This window comes from Syzygium oleosum, unplaced genomic scaffold (genome assembly GCF_021117445.2).
Source record: "Syzygium oleosum isolate NSW1041296 unplaced genomic scaffold, Sole_v2.1 Sole_v2.03, whole genome shotgun sequence".
Lineage (NCBI taxonomy): Eukaryota > Viridiplantae > Streptophyta > Magnoliopsida > Myrtales > Myrtaceae > Syzygium > Syzygium oleosum.
Genome location: NW_026607487.1, coordinates 18677038 through 18690111, shown reverse-complemented (window position 1 = coordinate 18690111; position 13074 = coordinate 18677038). Strand labels below are relative to the sequence as shown.

The window sequence follows — 13074 nt, the reverse complement described above, 5'->3', positions numbered from 1 at the left end:
GGCTACATGCTTTCCAAGAGAGACATCACAGTCAACTGGCTAGCAAATCTTGTGTCTTCAAGCATTTCTAATGGCTGGCTTCTTCCACGTCATTTTCTTAGCCTTTTCTTGTGGGTGTGACGAGCGAGCTTTGCGGAAGAGTCATCATTGAATGATTACTTAGCACATGCTTGTCACGTGCCCTCGTGCGGTTTCATTCTTCCTAAATTCGGAAAACTTAGTCGAAAAACCAAGTTTCTCTTCTGACGTGAGCTTGCAAAGCAACGAGGTTTTTCGAAGTGCCTCTTCTTATCCAACGAGGAACCTCGGCACGTCGTATCATCGACTCCTTGGTCAACCCAAGTCTCCGGTGTCGGTGTTGGATTCAGAACACCGACGGAATCAGTGAAAAGAAAGATCCAGTCACGTTTTTCCTCGGCCGAGCTATGCTCCACTTTTGTACCACTCGCTCGAAGAAAACCCGTTACGTATACAAGAAACTTCACCGTCAATTTCATTCTGATTAACCCAACTTTATCATTTCTTTCAAGGAAATCATTTCTCAATTATTAGGAGGAATCCCTCAGCCAGCAATTACGCCTGGGGCAACCATTTACGCCACGTTCCGATTTCCACTTGACATGACCCCATTAGAACTTAAATCACGAGTAGATCCTCCCATATTACTTAATCCTCTGATGTTCATGACCAGATGCTGCAATGGTACAGTGGCGTCATAACCGTAACTTGAGATTCTAGTTCATATACATAACCAACACGTGCTTAGCTCACCAGTCTAAGAGCCCCGCCCTGATGCTGCTTAATCGAGCATAGCAAGTCCTCACCAACGACTTAAACTGGGCTGTCCGCGAAAAGAGTAGAAACGACATTCAAGGTGCAGCAACGATACACTCGCTTGGCAACCCCCGAACCAGGTACTAGAGTTCCCGACAAAATTTTACGAAAAGAAATTAAGGCAACTTTAAATGTTACTTATTTATATGCTCGAAAGAGATTTCAAATGCCCGATCATAAGTTCAAATTTTCTAACTCTAAAAGTCAAGCTAAAAGACAGATTAGAAGACGCTTAGCCTTCTCCTATAAAATAAAATGGAGGTTTTGACCTAAACAAAGCAATATCCTAATCCGTTTCATTAGATACAACCAATGGCCTCAATTACTGATGAGTGATTGCAATCCATCAAGCTAAAAAGCCATGGTAGAGAGAGCTAATAGCTTAAGCAGAAAAATCTAAAATTGCTCATAAGACGTGTAATGGTCAGTTCACGCATGCATGCACGTCAACGACTTGATTTGGAAGCAACCAACGAAAAAGTACAGCTCAAAACCATAATGAGAAAATTGCAGAAAGTCATAGATCCATAGCAAAGTAAACCCTACGCTTCTGTTATAGTAGATTTCACTATGGATGACACCCTTCTGTTGTTTTCGGTAAAGTAGAATTGACCTCTGTAGCAAGAATAGTGTTCGGGACCACTCTGCATATTTACCATAGGAGAAAGAAAACAAGTTGAAACTGAAGCAACGCAAAAGTGACGGAACCACTATACCCAGAGGATAGCCTCAAACTCCAAGACTCCCCTTGCAGCACATGTAACTATCCTCACAAAAGCAAGATATGTTTCGCACATTGAAACAGGAATTATACCACTAGCAGTTGGCCCCGATCAAGTCTATTATTTCACGACTAAACCTTGAAAAGGTCATGATAGCCTAGCATTGATGCATTGGATGCAGCACAAACCACTTCCTAACAGAAATTATCAATATCAGCACACTGCACTGCCGTAAAGGTGACTTCAATGTCATAATAGCTAGAGACAAATGACTTCACTACAATTCGAAACTCATAAATTCCAGACTTTCGACAATGAAAATACTTCACCACATAAATAATAACTGAACCAAGGAAAAGAAGTAACACCCTACCCCTATCTTAACCAGCGACAAAGACCAAGTGTACATTGGTATTATTGCACCAACTGGAAATGAGAACTTAGTTGCAGGAGCATAATGACCTACGACAACTGGAACCAACCTCGATAATACGTCCAATGCTAAATGGCTGGCACCTTATTCATCAAACAGATCCACAAAGACAAACCATACCATTACAATGACCTGCACACTTCATGGGAAGGTTGAGTAACTTGAAAACAACTGCAACACGAGGACAACAAGACTGACTTTGAGACAACCATACTGGGCAATGCTGGACGACAACTCTGGACCTTCTCAACCCTCATGTATGTCCTAGTACTCACTGGAAAAGTAGATAACTGCTTATCAATAAGGGCATAAAAGAATTGTTCCATTCGATATAAAAAGTTAAAAGAGGGCTGAAGCAGCGGCACAAGGCCAAGGTTGGCAATTAGCCCTTCGAAGAATTCACCAATACAATATGGAATTGGGAGTAGGAAACAAAAGGAATAATATTCTGCATTCTTTAAGTATGTACTAAAAAGGTGGCTTACAAAGATAACAATGATTTCAAACAACAAATACACACATATCAAGTGTACATAACAAACCTGTTCATTTTCATCCTTGTCCTGGGAAGGGGACTTTTCAGGTTCAGCAGGCTTGTCAGCCCCACAGTTTTGTCTATTACATTTTGTTCTGAACGGATAATTTATGTTTCCACATTGCTCACACTTCCAGCTTCCGTCTGGCATTTTTTGTTCTGGAGCATGTTATGCATTCATTAGTTACCAAAAAATTGTAAAAAGTACGTGCATTTGCTAATAAAATGACTTACTCGAACTTTTATCAGACTTTGAAACCTGCAATATGGGTAGGAAAGAAATTAGCACTACATAAACAAATCAAGAGGAGTACACCATATTGAATTTTATCCAAATGGAATCAAGAGATAATTTTAATGAGACAGGCAATAGTAAACTTGACATGACAGAAATTTACGATCAGGTATTTACACCTTGTTGATAGAAAATGTAGCACAGACCTGGGATCCAGGCTTTGGAGTATTGCACTTCCTCATGTTGCAAACTATTCTAAAGGAAAAGTTGACATTTCCACATTTCGGGCAAGTCCAATCATCATCTCGTGTTGCATCTACAATGATTAAAACCACGTTTATATTTTGTGAGATGCGAATGCCAGAAACCCTTTTGTATTTGATCTGATGAAAAGTTTCAAAAAACAAACTTCCACCTTTTCTTTGAGTTTTATCATCTGGATACAAGCCTGGCCTTGGTCCCTGTGTGGAGACACAAATATAGAGTTCTATTGCGTGAATAAAACAGTTTAACACCCGTGGTAGAATACGAATAAACTACGAGATAACTTGTCATCCAGTATCAGGCGAAATTTCATACATACCATACCACTAGGTGCCATGGGCAAACGTAATCCGTATCGCTCCATCATAGGGGGCATACCATACATTCCTAAGGAAAGCAAAAACTGCCGAATATAAGAGTGGGGGAATAACAATGTAAACATTATCATGCATCCAACCAGACATAGAAGGTACCGACAAAAAAAAAAAAAAAAAACAGACATCAAAGGCGCATACGACAAACTGCAATAGACAAGAATCATTTATGGTTCAAGTTGTGTCTTTACATGGACTCCTGTATGATTCCAAACTCTCCATACTCAATATATCCAACAAATAATAAAGGAATATATCTTAAAGGAGCCAGAACAATCAATTGAGAAATGTTGTGTAAAATGTAAGATGAAAAATTGCAGAATCACAAAAACATAAATGGCATACTCATGATTCAAGTAGGCATTTTTAAGTAGGAACCTTGACCATTATGATGACCGCACTGAAACAGAACATACCATTTCCCATCATGGGTCCACTTGAATATGGTGCTGGTCCAGATAGGTGTAGTGATCTGTAAGGGCTGCCAGGAGAAAGACGGCTGCCATAATTGTAAGGATAAGCAGAGCCCCCAGGAAAAGGTACCTCATATGGAGAAATGGAGGGCGCATGGAAAATAGAAGAACCATAGGGTGGCACACCCATAAACATAGAGGAAGGAGACCCAGGACCCATGTATGGTGATGCGGAGGAAAAACCCTGGGGTGCTTGCATGGGCTTCATGGCAAATTTCTGCATGGAATAAACAGACATTACAATTAGAAATGGCATACTCATGATCAAACCAAAGGACGTGCAGAATCAAACAAAAGAGGGAAAACGAACACATCTCTTGTTTTCAACTGTCTGATAACAATCTCAGGAGAGCTACAACGAGGCAAACTGACAGGACATTAGTATCGCAACTCATGCAAAGTACTAGATCAGTAACTTCATTTGCAAATACTAGTCAAACTGTCACCAGACATAAGCATACAAGTGACTAAAATAATCAATATCGTCAAGCTATTTCAACCTATCATATGTCTATTGACGACGATCGGCACTAATATATATGGCGCAACAGAACAAAGTGATATTCAGATAGCGGCAGAATAAATGCCAAACACTACAGTTGCAGACCTAAATGAGTACCGACTGAAAAGAAGAGGCCTTAAAATTTACTTAGCAAACACTCGGGCGGAATATAAAGTTTCTCACCGAATTATGCTCCGCTGGCCTTGGTTGAGTGCAATTTCGCATGTTGCACGTTGTTCTGAACGAAAAGTTAACATTTCCACAACTAGGGCAAGTCCAATCATCTTCCCTGCGGCTACCTACAAACAGAAAATGCTTATTTTCACGTACGAATGCCAACAACTTCCAGCTAGCTCGAAGAAATCCATTACAGAACATCGAGCAAAGCCAAATTAGGTTGACATGAATCAGAAAGAACCAACTTCAAGAAGACAACACTAACACTAAACAGCAGCCCCTTTTGTGCACCCAACACTAGATTACAAGACTAAAACTAGAGAGAACGTGATCGAGACAAGCCGGAGCTTCGATCAGTAAAATCTGAGGAACAACAATTATCCTCAGAAACACCCGCCGCTAATTCACCAGCGCTAATTCTAACATGGAACACAAAATTTTCCGCCCTCTTGCCACAAGGCCCCGCACAGTACCAACACAGACGACGAAACAAAGAACGAGACAGCACCAATTAGGAATTCGATTACACCGACATGTTCCCCCTGCACAGCAAAAGGCAACAGCAGCAGCAGCAGTAACAAACCAACGCGACAAAAGAAAAACAACGTTCACGAGGGGCGAGAACTCGGGTACCGTCCGTTCTGGCGCGCTTGACGGCTGAAGAATTGCGGTTGTCCACCTGCGCAACGTCCAATTTTTCGCCACAGGATCAGTCGAAAACCTACTCTCTCGAAATCGACGCGGCGGGGAGCGGGAGATTCGACCGTTCGAATGGATCGCACGACGAGGCTCGATTAGGACCTTCGAAAGGGACAGGGATCAGAAGGAGAAGCTCACCTGAGACATGGCGATGGCCGGAGATGTTCTGCTCGAGATTCCGATTTCCGATGCGAGAGAGAGAGAGGGAGGGAGCTGCTGCTGGTGCTGTAGCTCTTTTGGCTCTTTTGGTTTGGTTGTTGCCCTAGCTAGCGGAGACTTGGAGAGCGCGCAAAGACAACCCCCCCCCGCGTTGTGAGGATGATGCAATTTTTGCTCCAGTAAATTCTTTCTTTTTTTTTTTTCTTTTTATTGGCCAGAATTGCTCGAGTTAATAATTGATATAATTCTTGTACCGAAAAAGGAAAAAAAAATTGATAATAACGGCAAAGTTCTTTTTCCCATATTTGGGTGCTTAAAAAAAAGGGTAATTATTTATAGACGGTTCTTCGACTTTGACCAATGTTCGTTTTGGTTCCCGAACTATTAATTTGTTCGACGTGATCCATGAATTTTAGCTCGATACGCAATATCGTCCTTAACTAGTCTATGAACTAAATATTTTCAATGAACTTAAATTAATAGAAGGATAATACTGGATATTTTCATATGGTCCACGGACTAATTTGGATACGTACTAAAAGTTTAAGGATCACATTGAATAAATTAACAGTTCAAGAATACAATTGCACATTAGGGTAAAGTTCAAATGCCGCATTGAACAAATTAAAAAGTTCAAGAGCCATATTATACAGTTGTGCCGTTATCTCTTTAGTTTTTGTAATGTGTGTAAATTATTTTAAACTTTTGACACGATCTTTATTTGCATATGGACCGAAAATTACTAAATCCATCCAATATCAGGATTAAAGAATACCTTGGCGACCAATAATGTCAAAAAAACAAAGCATGGGGATTGAAGTTGAACGAGGACAAATAGTACATATACCATTTTTGTATGTTTCCTCAATTATTGATTTGTTTAGTCCACATCGTCTCCGGTCCTTGGTCATATTTTTCGATCAGAACATGAAAATTTGTCTTGAAATCCGAACGAATATTAGTTTGGGGATCAAATCAAATCTGTCGCTGCACAAATTATGAGAATCAAACCTAAAAAAATGGCGATAATATATGGATCATGTTTTGTAATTTCCTCTAAAAATATTTCAAGATGAATTGTACCCTTTTTTTTTTTCGGGGAATAGAATGTAAACCACCCAAAATAATTTCACGACCCGAATTTAACAAATTATTTTGGTTCACAAATCATTTTCGTGGCTAATTTTACCCAACTGAAGTCCACATTAGCATATAGGAATAGGACAGGAATTGCCTTTACCAAAACAGAACAAGGTCAATAACACCAAACTCAGAAAGGAAAAGCATGTTTAAACCAAGTACAAATTAACGAGAAGAGATTGTCCCAACTCTACAGAAGAGCGAGGACGAGGAATCCCAAACTTCACTACAAATTGTAACTAGGCCGCGATCGATGAACCTTCACCACATCGCCGACCGCTCAAACCTCGAACCAACGGGCAAACAAGGCGAAAAGGACGGTCGCGAGAATCGCCATGGCGCTCATGCACCTGTGCACGACTCCGCTCGAGGTGTCATTGGCTTTTTGGGGCAACGACGGCATTCCTGTTCCCGCGGTCACCGGGGCGGCCGTCGACGAAGAGGCGTTGGTGAATATCGCGTAGTCCGGAGACGATGGAGGTATGCCCAGAAGCTCTGCAGATGTGAACATGGAATTCCAGAGTTAATAGCACGTATTTGATCATAATCGTCGTCGGGACACATCTTCCAAACTCGCCTATTCATCAAAACACATCGAATGTTTCTTCATAAAACGACAGCGCTTGGACAAACTTAGTGATTACATTTTAAAATCCCGTGGCTTCCGCACTTTGACATTTTCTCGGCACGACTCGACTACAATCTATTTCACTAATACAAATACCAAGTACGCATATTCACGTACAATCATTCTGCGCATGAATTTCACCAAACTAAATAAGCAACGCGAAATCACCAAATCATTCGATAAACAAATTTCGGTATACAGAGTCGCGACATCTCTGGCGTCGCCCCCTCGAGCTAACCTAACTCGAGAAAATGTTATCGATCTTTAACTAGGCACCTTATGCCTGTGTCATCATTTTCCGCAATAAGCTTCAACCTCTCGAGCAATAATTCTCTTTCTTTCATTTTTTTAAGGAAGTAAAAAAGATGCCAAGAGACAAGGCAAAAGTATCTCAAAAATATATGATTTAAGATATTTCAAGTGAAACGACAGACTCTTCTCTTTCCTAGGATTTTAATGAAATTTCAGTATCTGTTACGTCCGACCGCCGCATGCTCATTGAACTTCGAGCCTTCGAGGGCAAATGGTAATCACGCAAAACCAGTCACGAGAGAGAGAGAGAGAGAGAGAGAGAGAGAGAGAGAGAGATTGGGTTTACTGGGGCAGTCGCTGATGCTGGAGTTCTTGAGGTCGCAGGCGGAGGGGAGCTGGAGGAGGAGGGACTCCTGGATGTTCATGCTCTTGATCATCGGGCTGCTCCCGTTGTGGATCTGCTCGATGAAGAAGCAGAGGCACGCCGGGTCGCTCTCCCTTATCTCCCCCACCGACGCGCAGCACTGCTTCGACGGCGCCGCCCCCTTCCCCTGCACGAAGTCCAGGCACGACGTCACCTTGTCGAAGTCCCCCACGCAGTGCTGCGCCACCGGCGACGCCTCCGCAGCCGCCGCCGCCGCCCCCGGCGTGAGCGAGGCCGAGCACGCGAGCGCGACGCCGAGCAGCAGGAAGAAGCCGGGTCTCATGGCGCTGCGCAGGAAGAAACTGGGGGGGGGCGGGGGGATCGAAGATGGCGAGCGCGAGAGAGCGAGAAAGAGCGTGTGCATGCGACGCGAGCGATAAAGAATGCTTCGTCACAGTGCGGTAGGGAAGGGGATGATGTGGGGGGGCATTAATGAGAGTTTGTTGAAGCTGGGGAATCGAACTGGGGCCGCCCGATCGGTGTGTGGGGCCCACGCGATGATCCGACGGCTGCGGATGAGAGTAGAGAGATGACAAGGCACGACGCCTTCATGTATATTGTCGTCTCGTCTGTTTTGTAGCAACATTTTCACGTGCAGAGGAAGTGGTTCCTTGGTCCGCAATCTGCATGTAATCTCGTGGAGTTCCGCTTAGGCAAAAGCTTTTGCTAGATGCGGTTTTATCTCGAGGCTATGCCGGGCAACTCGAACCGACTGTTTTCGGATTCGATAGCATGTGCGACATCTATCTAAGGTAACTTCGCATATAATGAGTGCGACATTTGACCAACGCCGGAAAAAACACATGCTATACACGCCATAAATAACTCGACTTGACTCTTTCACCTAACCCTCGTAAGCCCACAAGGTTGTAAAACCGTTCTTGTTCAATATGCACCCGGAACGTTCCCGCCATATCAAGAGAGAGCGCCGAAGCCATTTTCGCCTGCTTGTCCCGACCATTCCCGAGAGTTTCAAACTTAACGGCGACTGCATAATCAAACTCAGCGCAGTTTGAACGAGCTGGCTGCGAATTAGATCAGGATTAGATGGTTGCCAATCTTTTGTTCATCGGCCGCAGATAGTTGATAATTCGGATCGGACATTACAGTTTGACCAAAATGATAAAGACAAGGGCACTCGGGCGGAGTCTAATTGTGGAGTCGGGAGGGTATTAAGTGAAGCCTTTAAGATGGGCAGTTGGGGCGCTATTTAGTGCCAATGGGGTTTGGTCGTTCGATGTGGTCGGTCGTGCCTGTGCAGGCGCGCAGGTCGCCGGGAGGAGTAATGGAAGAGCAGCGACGCTTTTAAATGAGCGTCGAGCCGTAGTCTAGTCTTGCCCATCTGCACACAGGTCTGGAGCCTCCTCGTACTTCTCGCCAACGTCGCTGCTCGCTCGCTCGCTCGCTGTCTCTGACATAACACATGCGCATCGGACAACTGTTCTCCAAAATCGAAAAGAACTTCGTTGCCTAATGTCCTTAAGACATGTTTGAGTAATCGAATGGGCGAATATGTGACGCCTCTAATGTGTCCTGATTTTCTTGCGAACCCTGTAATCCGTGTTCCGAGGATTGAAATTTCGCTTTGCGACGGGTGTTTGCACGATGGATTATTGGAACATCTTCCCATTCGATTTCGCCAAATTCCATGTTTTAGTCTTCCGAATTTCGTATCTTTTTCAGCGTTGGTCCTGGTTTTCTACCGTTACTTTGTCATGTGATAACAATTTAGTCTTTTAAATTGATGCGTTTCCCCCCTTCAGAGCAGACAAAACTAAAATAAAGATAACGAGATCCCATCCCTCCTGCCAGCGGAAAACCTTTCTGTTTCTATATGAGCGAGTCGTAGCTTAATGCCCAAGGGATAAAAAGCCCAATAAATAATTTCTTTTGTCGAGTTATAGTATCGAGTGGGGGTGAGCAAAAGGAACTACCTGGATCGAGGCGGTCCCAGGGGCACCAGCCCAATTCTCACTTCCAAAAAATTGGAATCACTGATTTTCGGTTCGATTCTTGATTTGATAGGTGGAACCGCTCAACCGGATTAAACCGATTTTTTTTTATTTCTTACAAATCTGTAAAAACTAAAAGGCCATAATCCTTCATAAACCCTCCAGCCATAAACCCGAGTCGTTCGCCCTAATTCACGAACTCTCAATCACTCTCTCGCCCTAATTCATGATCACTCAACTCTTAGACGATGGACGCCACCCTCTCGCCTGCATTGCTCGCTTCCCTCTTGCTTAACACCTACGCTCACTTGACTCTTAGACGCCCCCGTCTCGCCTAAGTCGCTCACATTCCTCTCGCTCGACACCTCCATTTCGCCGTCTCGAGTTTGGCATCTCTTCCCTGCTCTATTTTTGGCCAATCGTGATTGCAATCGCATCTCATCAAGGTAAATATCCAACGCTCTATTTTTTTTTTCTTGCCGTTCTTCATATTCCATTTTCGATGTTGCGCCTAGATCTTGATTTCGATCTAATCATGTCTGTGTTCGTTAAATTGCCTAAATGAAATGCATGTAAAAATCTGAAAAGTAAGTCGGTCCCTCTTTTTGTTGCCGAACGTTGACCCTTCGTGAGATATGCTTCTTCTTTCACTTTTTTTTGGCTCTCTTGCGGGAGAGTTTCGTGTGTATGATTGGTTGGGTTTTAGCTCGTTGATTGTGTTGAGTTTGGTGGAGCTTGAGTGAGGCTTAATTGATCGTCTTCAAGCTTGATTTCGTCTGTTGCGACCAATTCTATTGGCTCGCCCGGGAAGTGTACCATTTTTCGATTCCAAGAGCCGGGAACCGGCATTTTTGGTTCGGTTCCCGATTCCTAGGTAAAACCTGATCATCAAGAAATCGATCATCCCTACTAATGAGAAAAATTAAGCGTGCAGCGACCATCATTCTCTCACCTACCTTTTAACTCGAGATTTGCTACCAGAGTCCCCCTAGCGAATTTGCGAAGAGTTGAGCTTGGATGGCTGGACCACACCACCCGTGATGACCAAAAACCATGTGTCGCAGAGCAATGACAGCTTGGATGGCTGGACCCCAGTGCAATGAAAGCTTTACTTTGGGAATCCCGACTCGTACACCGAATTTACTACCCAGCGCCCACCAAAGTCACAGGCGCAGCTGGGGAGAAGGACATAATAGCGACGGTACCTCTGAGCGCCAACGGCAGTACGACCCCTTCATACCTCGTTCGTCGTCGTTGCTTTCTTGGTCCCGATAGCAGACCATCCCCGCTGATGGAAATCGTGTCCTGATCTTCATAAAGACCCCGGAAACTTCTCGCGTTTTCTGAGGCTCGAACGTGAAATCTCACTCGGCAGAAGGGCAATTTGCAACATGGCCTTAACTCAATTTATAAGTAGACGATTTTTCGAGACATCCAACTTATTTACCCACTAGCAGTTCGAAACAATCTTGGCAGAACTTTCGAACACGGGGACAAACCATCCACGACCCAATGCTCTATTGTCGCATGAATGACTTGTTGGGAAAATATCAACATGAATCGGGAAAAACAATGAAGTAAAACTTTGAGGCATTATATCACTTTCTTTAAAGAATTATTTACCCCATAACGTTGCTAATGGTTATCGACCAAAATCCCCCGTGATACAATAAAGTTTCAATGAGAATACCAAATAGCAATTATAGTATTTCTCTAGGGTCTCTCAAGGGAAACAATCAGAAAATGTGTCTGTATATTTTTTGGAAGAAATGGAAAATGGTTGTTTTTATAATGAACAAAAATGTTGAAGAAGTTATATGTATTGAATAAACACAACCTTTCAAATATGAGGAAGTTATGTCCGAAAAGACACAACCTTCCAAAGATTGTAAGAGAGCCTAATTAAAGTTAGGCAGAAAATCAAAATTCGAAATTAAATTATTAAAAAATAACCGTCACTCTATTGCGAACAGTCATACTGTTTCAACAGGACAAAAGAGTTATATTATAATAATAAATTGGAAATTTAATAAATAAAAATAATAATCGTTGATTAGTGTCAAATCTCGTCTACATGCGCACTCACATCCTTTCGATGTGGGACAGGGCATCTCGTTGTTTGTTTTACGATCAAACTATCAACAATCCCCCACTCTGTGTTTTTTTTTTTTTGGTAAGGTAACAATCTCCCACTTTGTTTGTAAAACAAAATTGAAATAAAACATTAAAAATATACGGCCAAAATTTCCACAAGACTAATATACATACATAAAGGTCTCTTTCGAGTTAAACCTTTATTTAGTGCAAGTACCTCAAAATTCTATAAAAGTTTCAAGTAGCTATGCTTTAAACTTGCCACTCTAATAATATAATCGAATATACCGCACATATATCAACCTCTTGTTTCAGCGAGAAGTTCTAATTTACTCGGCACTATTATGGTATTATGTTTGTACCTATTTCATGAGCTCTCTAGAGAACAATTCTAACTTTTGTAAGAAGCAGCACCACTTCTAAGCTAATATAGGCGAAGTATCTAGAATGTGTTTTTGTTACTAATAACACTTTGTAATATGCTTCATTAAGAATTTAATTTAACCTACAAAACGTAACAGACGATACTGACTTCTCAGGTCCGGGCTAATGTCGGCATCAAACAATTACTTTAAGTAAATTGTTCATTCCAATTAACGTTGTACATTTTTTCCCAACATGACTGACTTCTGAACGATGAGAAGTGCATTCGCAGAAGAGATCTTAGGACATGAGCGTTGAGACCGACGGTCGCATCAAAGAGATATGTAGGAAGGATTAAGTTAAATCTGTGCGTCGTCCGTCCACTTGCCGGAGCAATACCAGTAAAATCTTGTGCGAGGCCCGTGTCAAGAAGCGCGAGCGAAGACAAACTAGGCCCATGGGCTGGTTCGACTATGTAGGCGTGTGCACTGATTTGGCGGAAGAAAAGATATCCCACATCGAGCTAGAACTGACAAGTGGAACGGTTCTTAAGGAGCGAGGAAGCGAAGACTGAGCACGACCTTACTTGAACAGGATCTGTTCTATAGGCTCGTACCTCTGTGTCCTTGATACCTAAGGAGACAGGAACCAAAGTCTGGTGGATGAACTGTGGCTGTGTGATCAGAGCGTGATTAACAGCTCTGGTGGGTTCCCTGGACCTGCCCGTGCTGTAGAGGATCGTTCCCAGGCGATGCAAATTGCCTGAGATGGTCACGCAGCTGTCTGACAGACTCTGAACTTTTTCTTTTTCGTG

General features: G+C 42.9%; 2 protein-coding genes and 1 non-coding gene across 3 annotated transcripts; 1 reads left to right on the top strand and 2 right to left on the bottom strand.

Moving 5' to 3' along the window:
* Positions 1-1815: 1815 nt before the first annotated feature.
* On the bottom strand, positions 1816-5477 carry LOC115671945 (ranBP2-type zinc finger protein At1g67325-like). The gene is made up of 10 exons (XM_030593648.2): positions 5387-5477; positions 5183-5228; positions 4556-4671; positions 3814-4087; positions 3343-3410; positions 3175-3220; positions 2966-3075; positions 2759-2783; positions 2532-2683; positions 1816-2263 (listed from the first exon to the last, which is right to left on the bottom strand). The coding sequence occupies exons 1-10, from the start codon at positions 5393-5395 to the stop codon at positions 2261-2263; spliced, it is 849 nt and encodes a 282-aa protein (XP_030449508.1). The 5' UTR covers positions 5396-5477; the 3' UTR covers positions 1816-2260.
* A 1141-nt stretch (positions 5478-6618) lies between these two features.
* On the bottom strand, positions 6619-8232 carry LOC115671946 (non-specific lipid transfer protein GPI-anchored 1). Its single transcript, XM_030593649.2, has 2 exons — positions 7774-8232; positions 6619-7042 (listed from the first exon to the last, which is right to left on the bottom strand). The coding sequence occupies exons 1-2, from the start codon at positions 8213-8215 to the stop codon at positions 6828-6830; spliced, it is 657 nt and encodes a 218-aa protein (XP_030449509.1). The 5' UTR covers positions 8216-8232; the 3' UTR covers positions 6619-6827.
* A 4604-nt stretch (positions 8233-12836) lies between these two features.
* LOC115672148 (small nucleolar RNA U3) lies at positions 12837-13053 on the top strand. Its single transcript, XR_004004697.1, has one exon. It is a non-coding gene; the product is annotated as a small nucleolar RNA U3 (small nucleolar RNA).
* Positions 13054-13074: the final 21 nt, after the last annotated feature.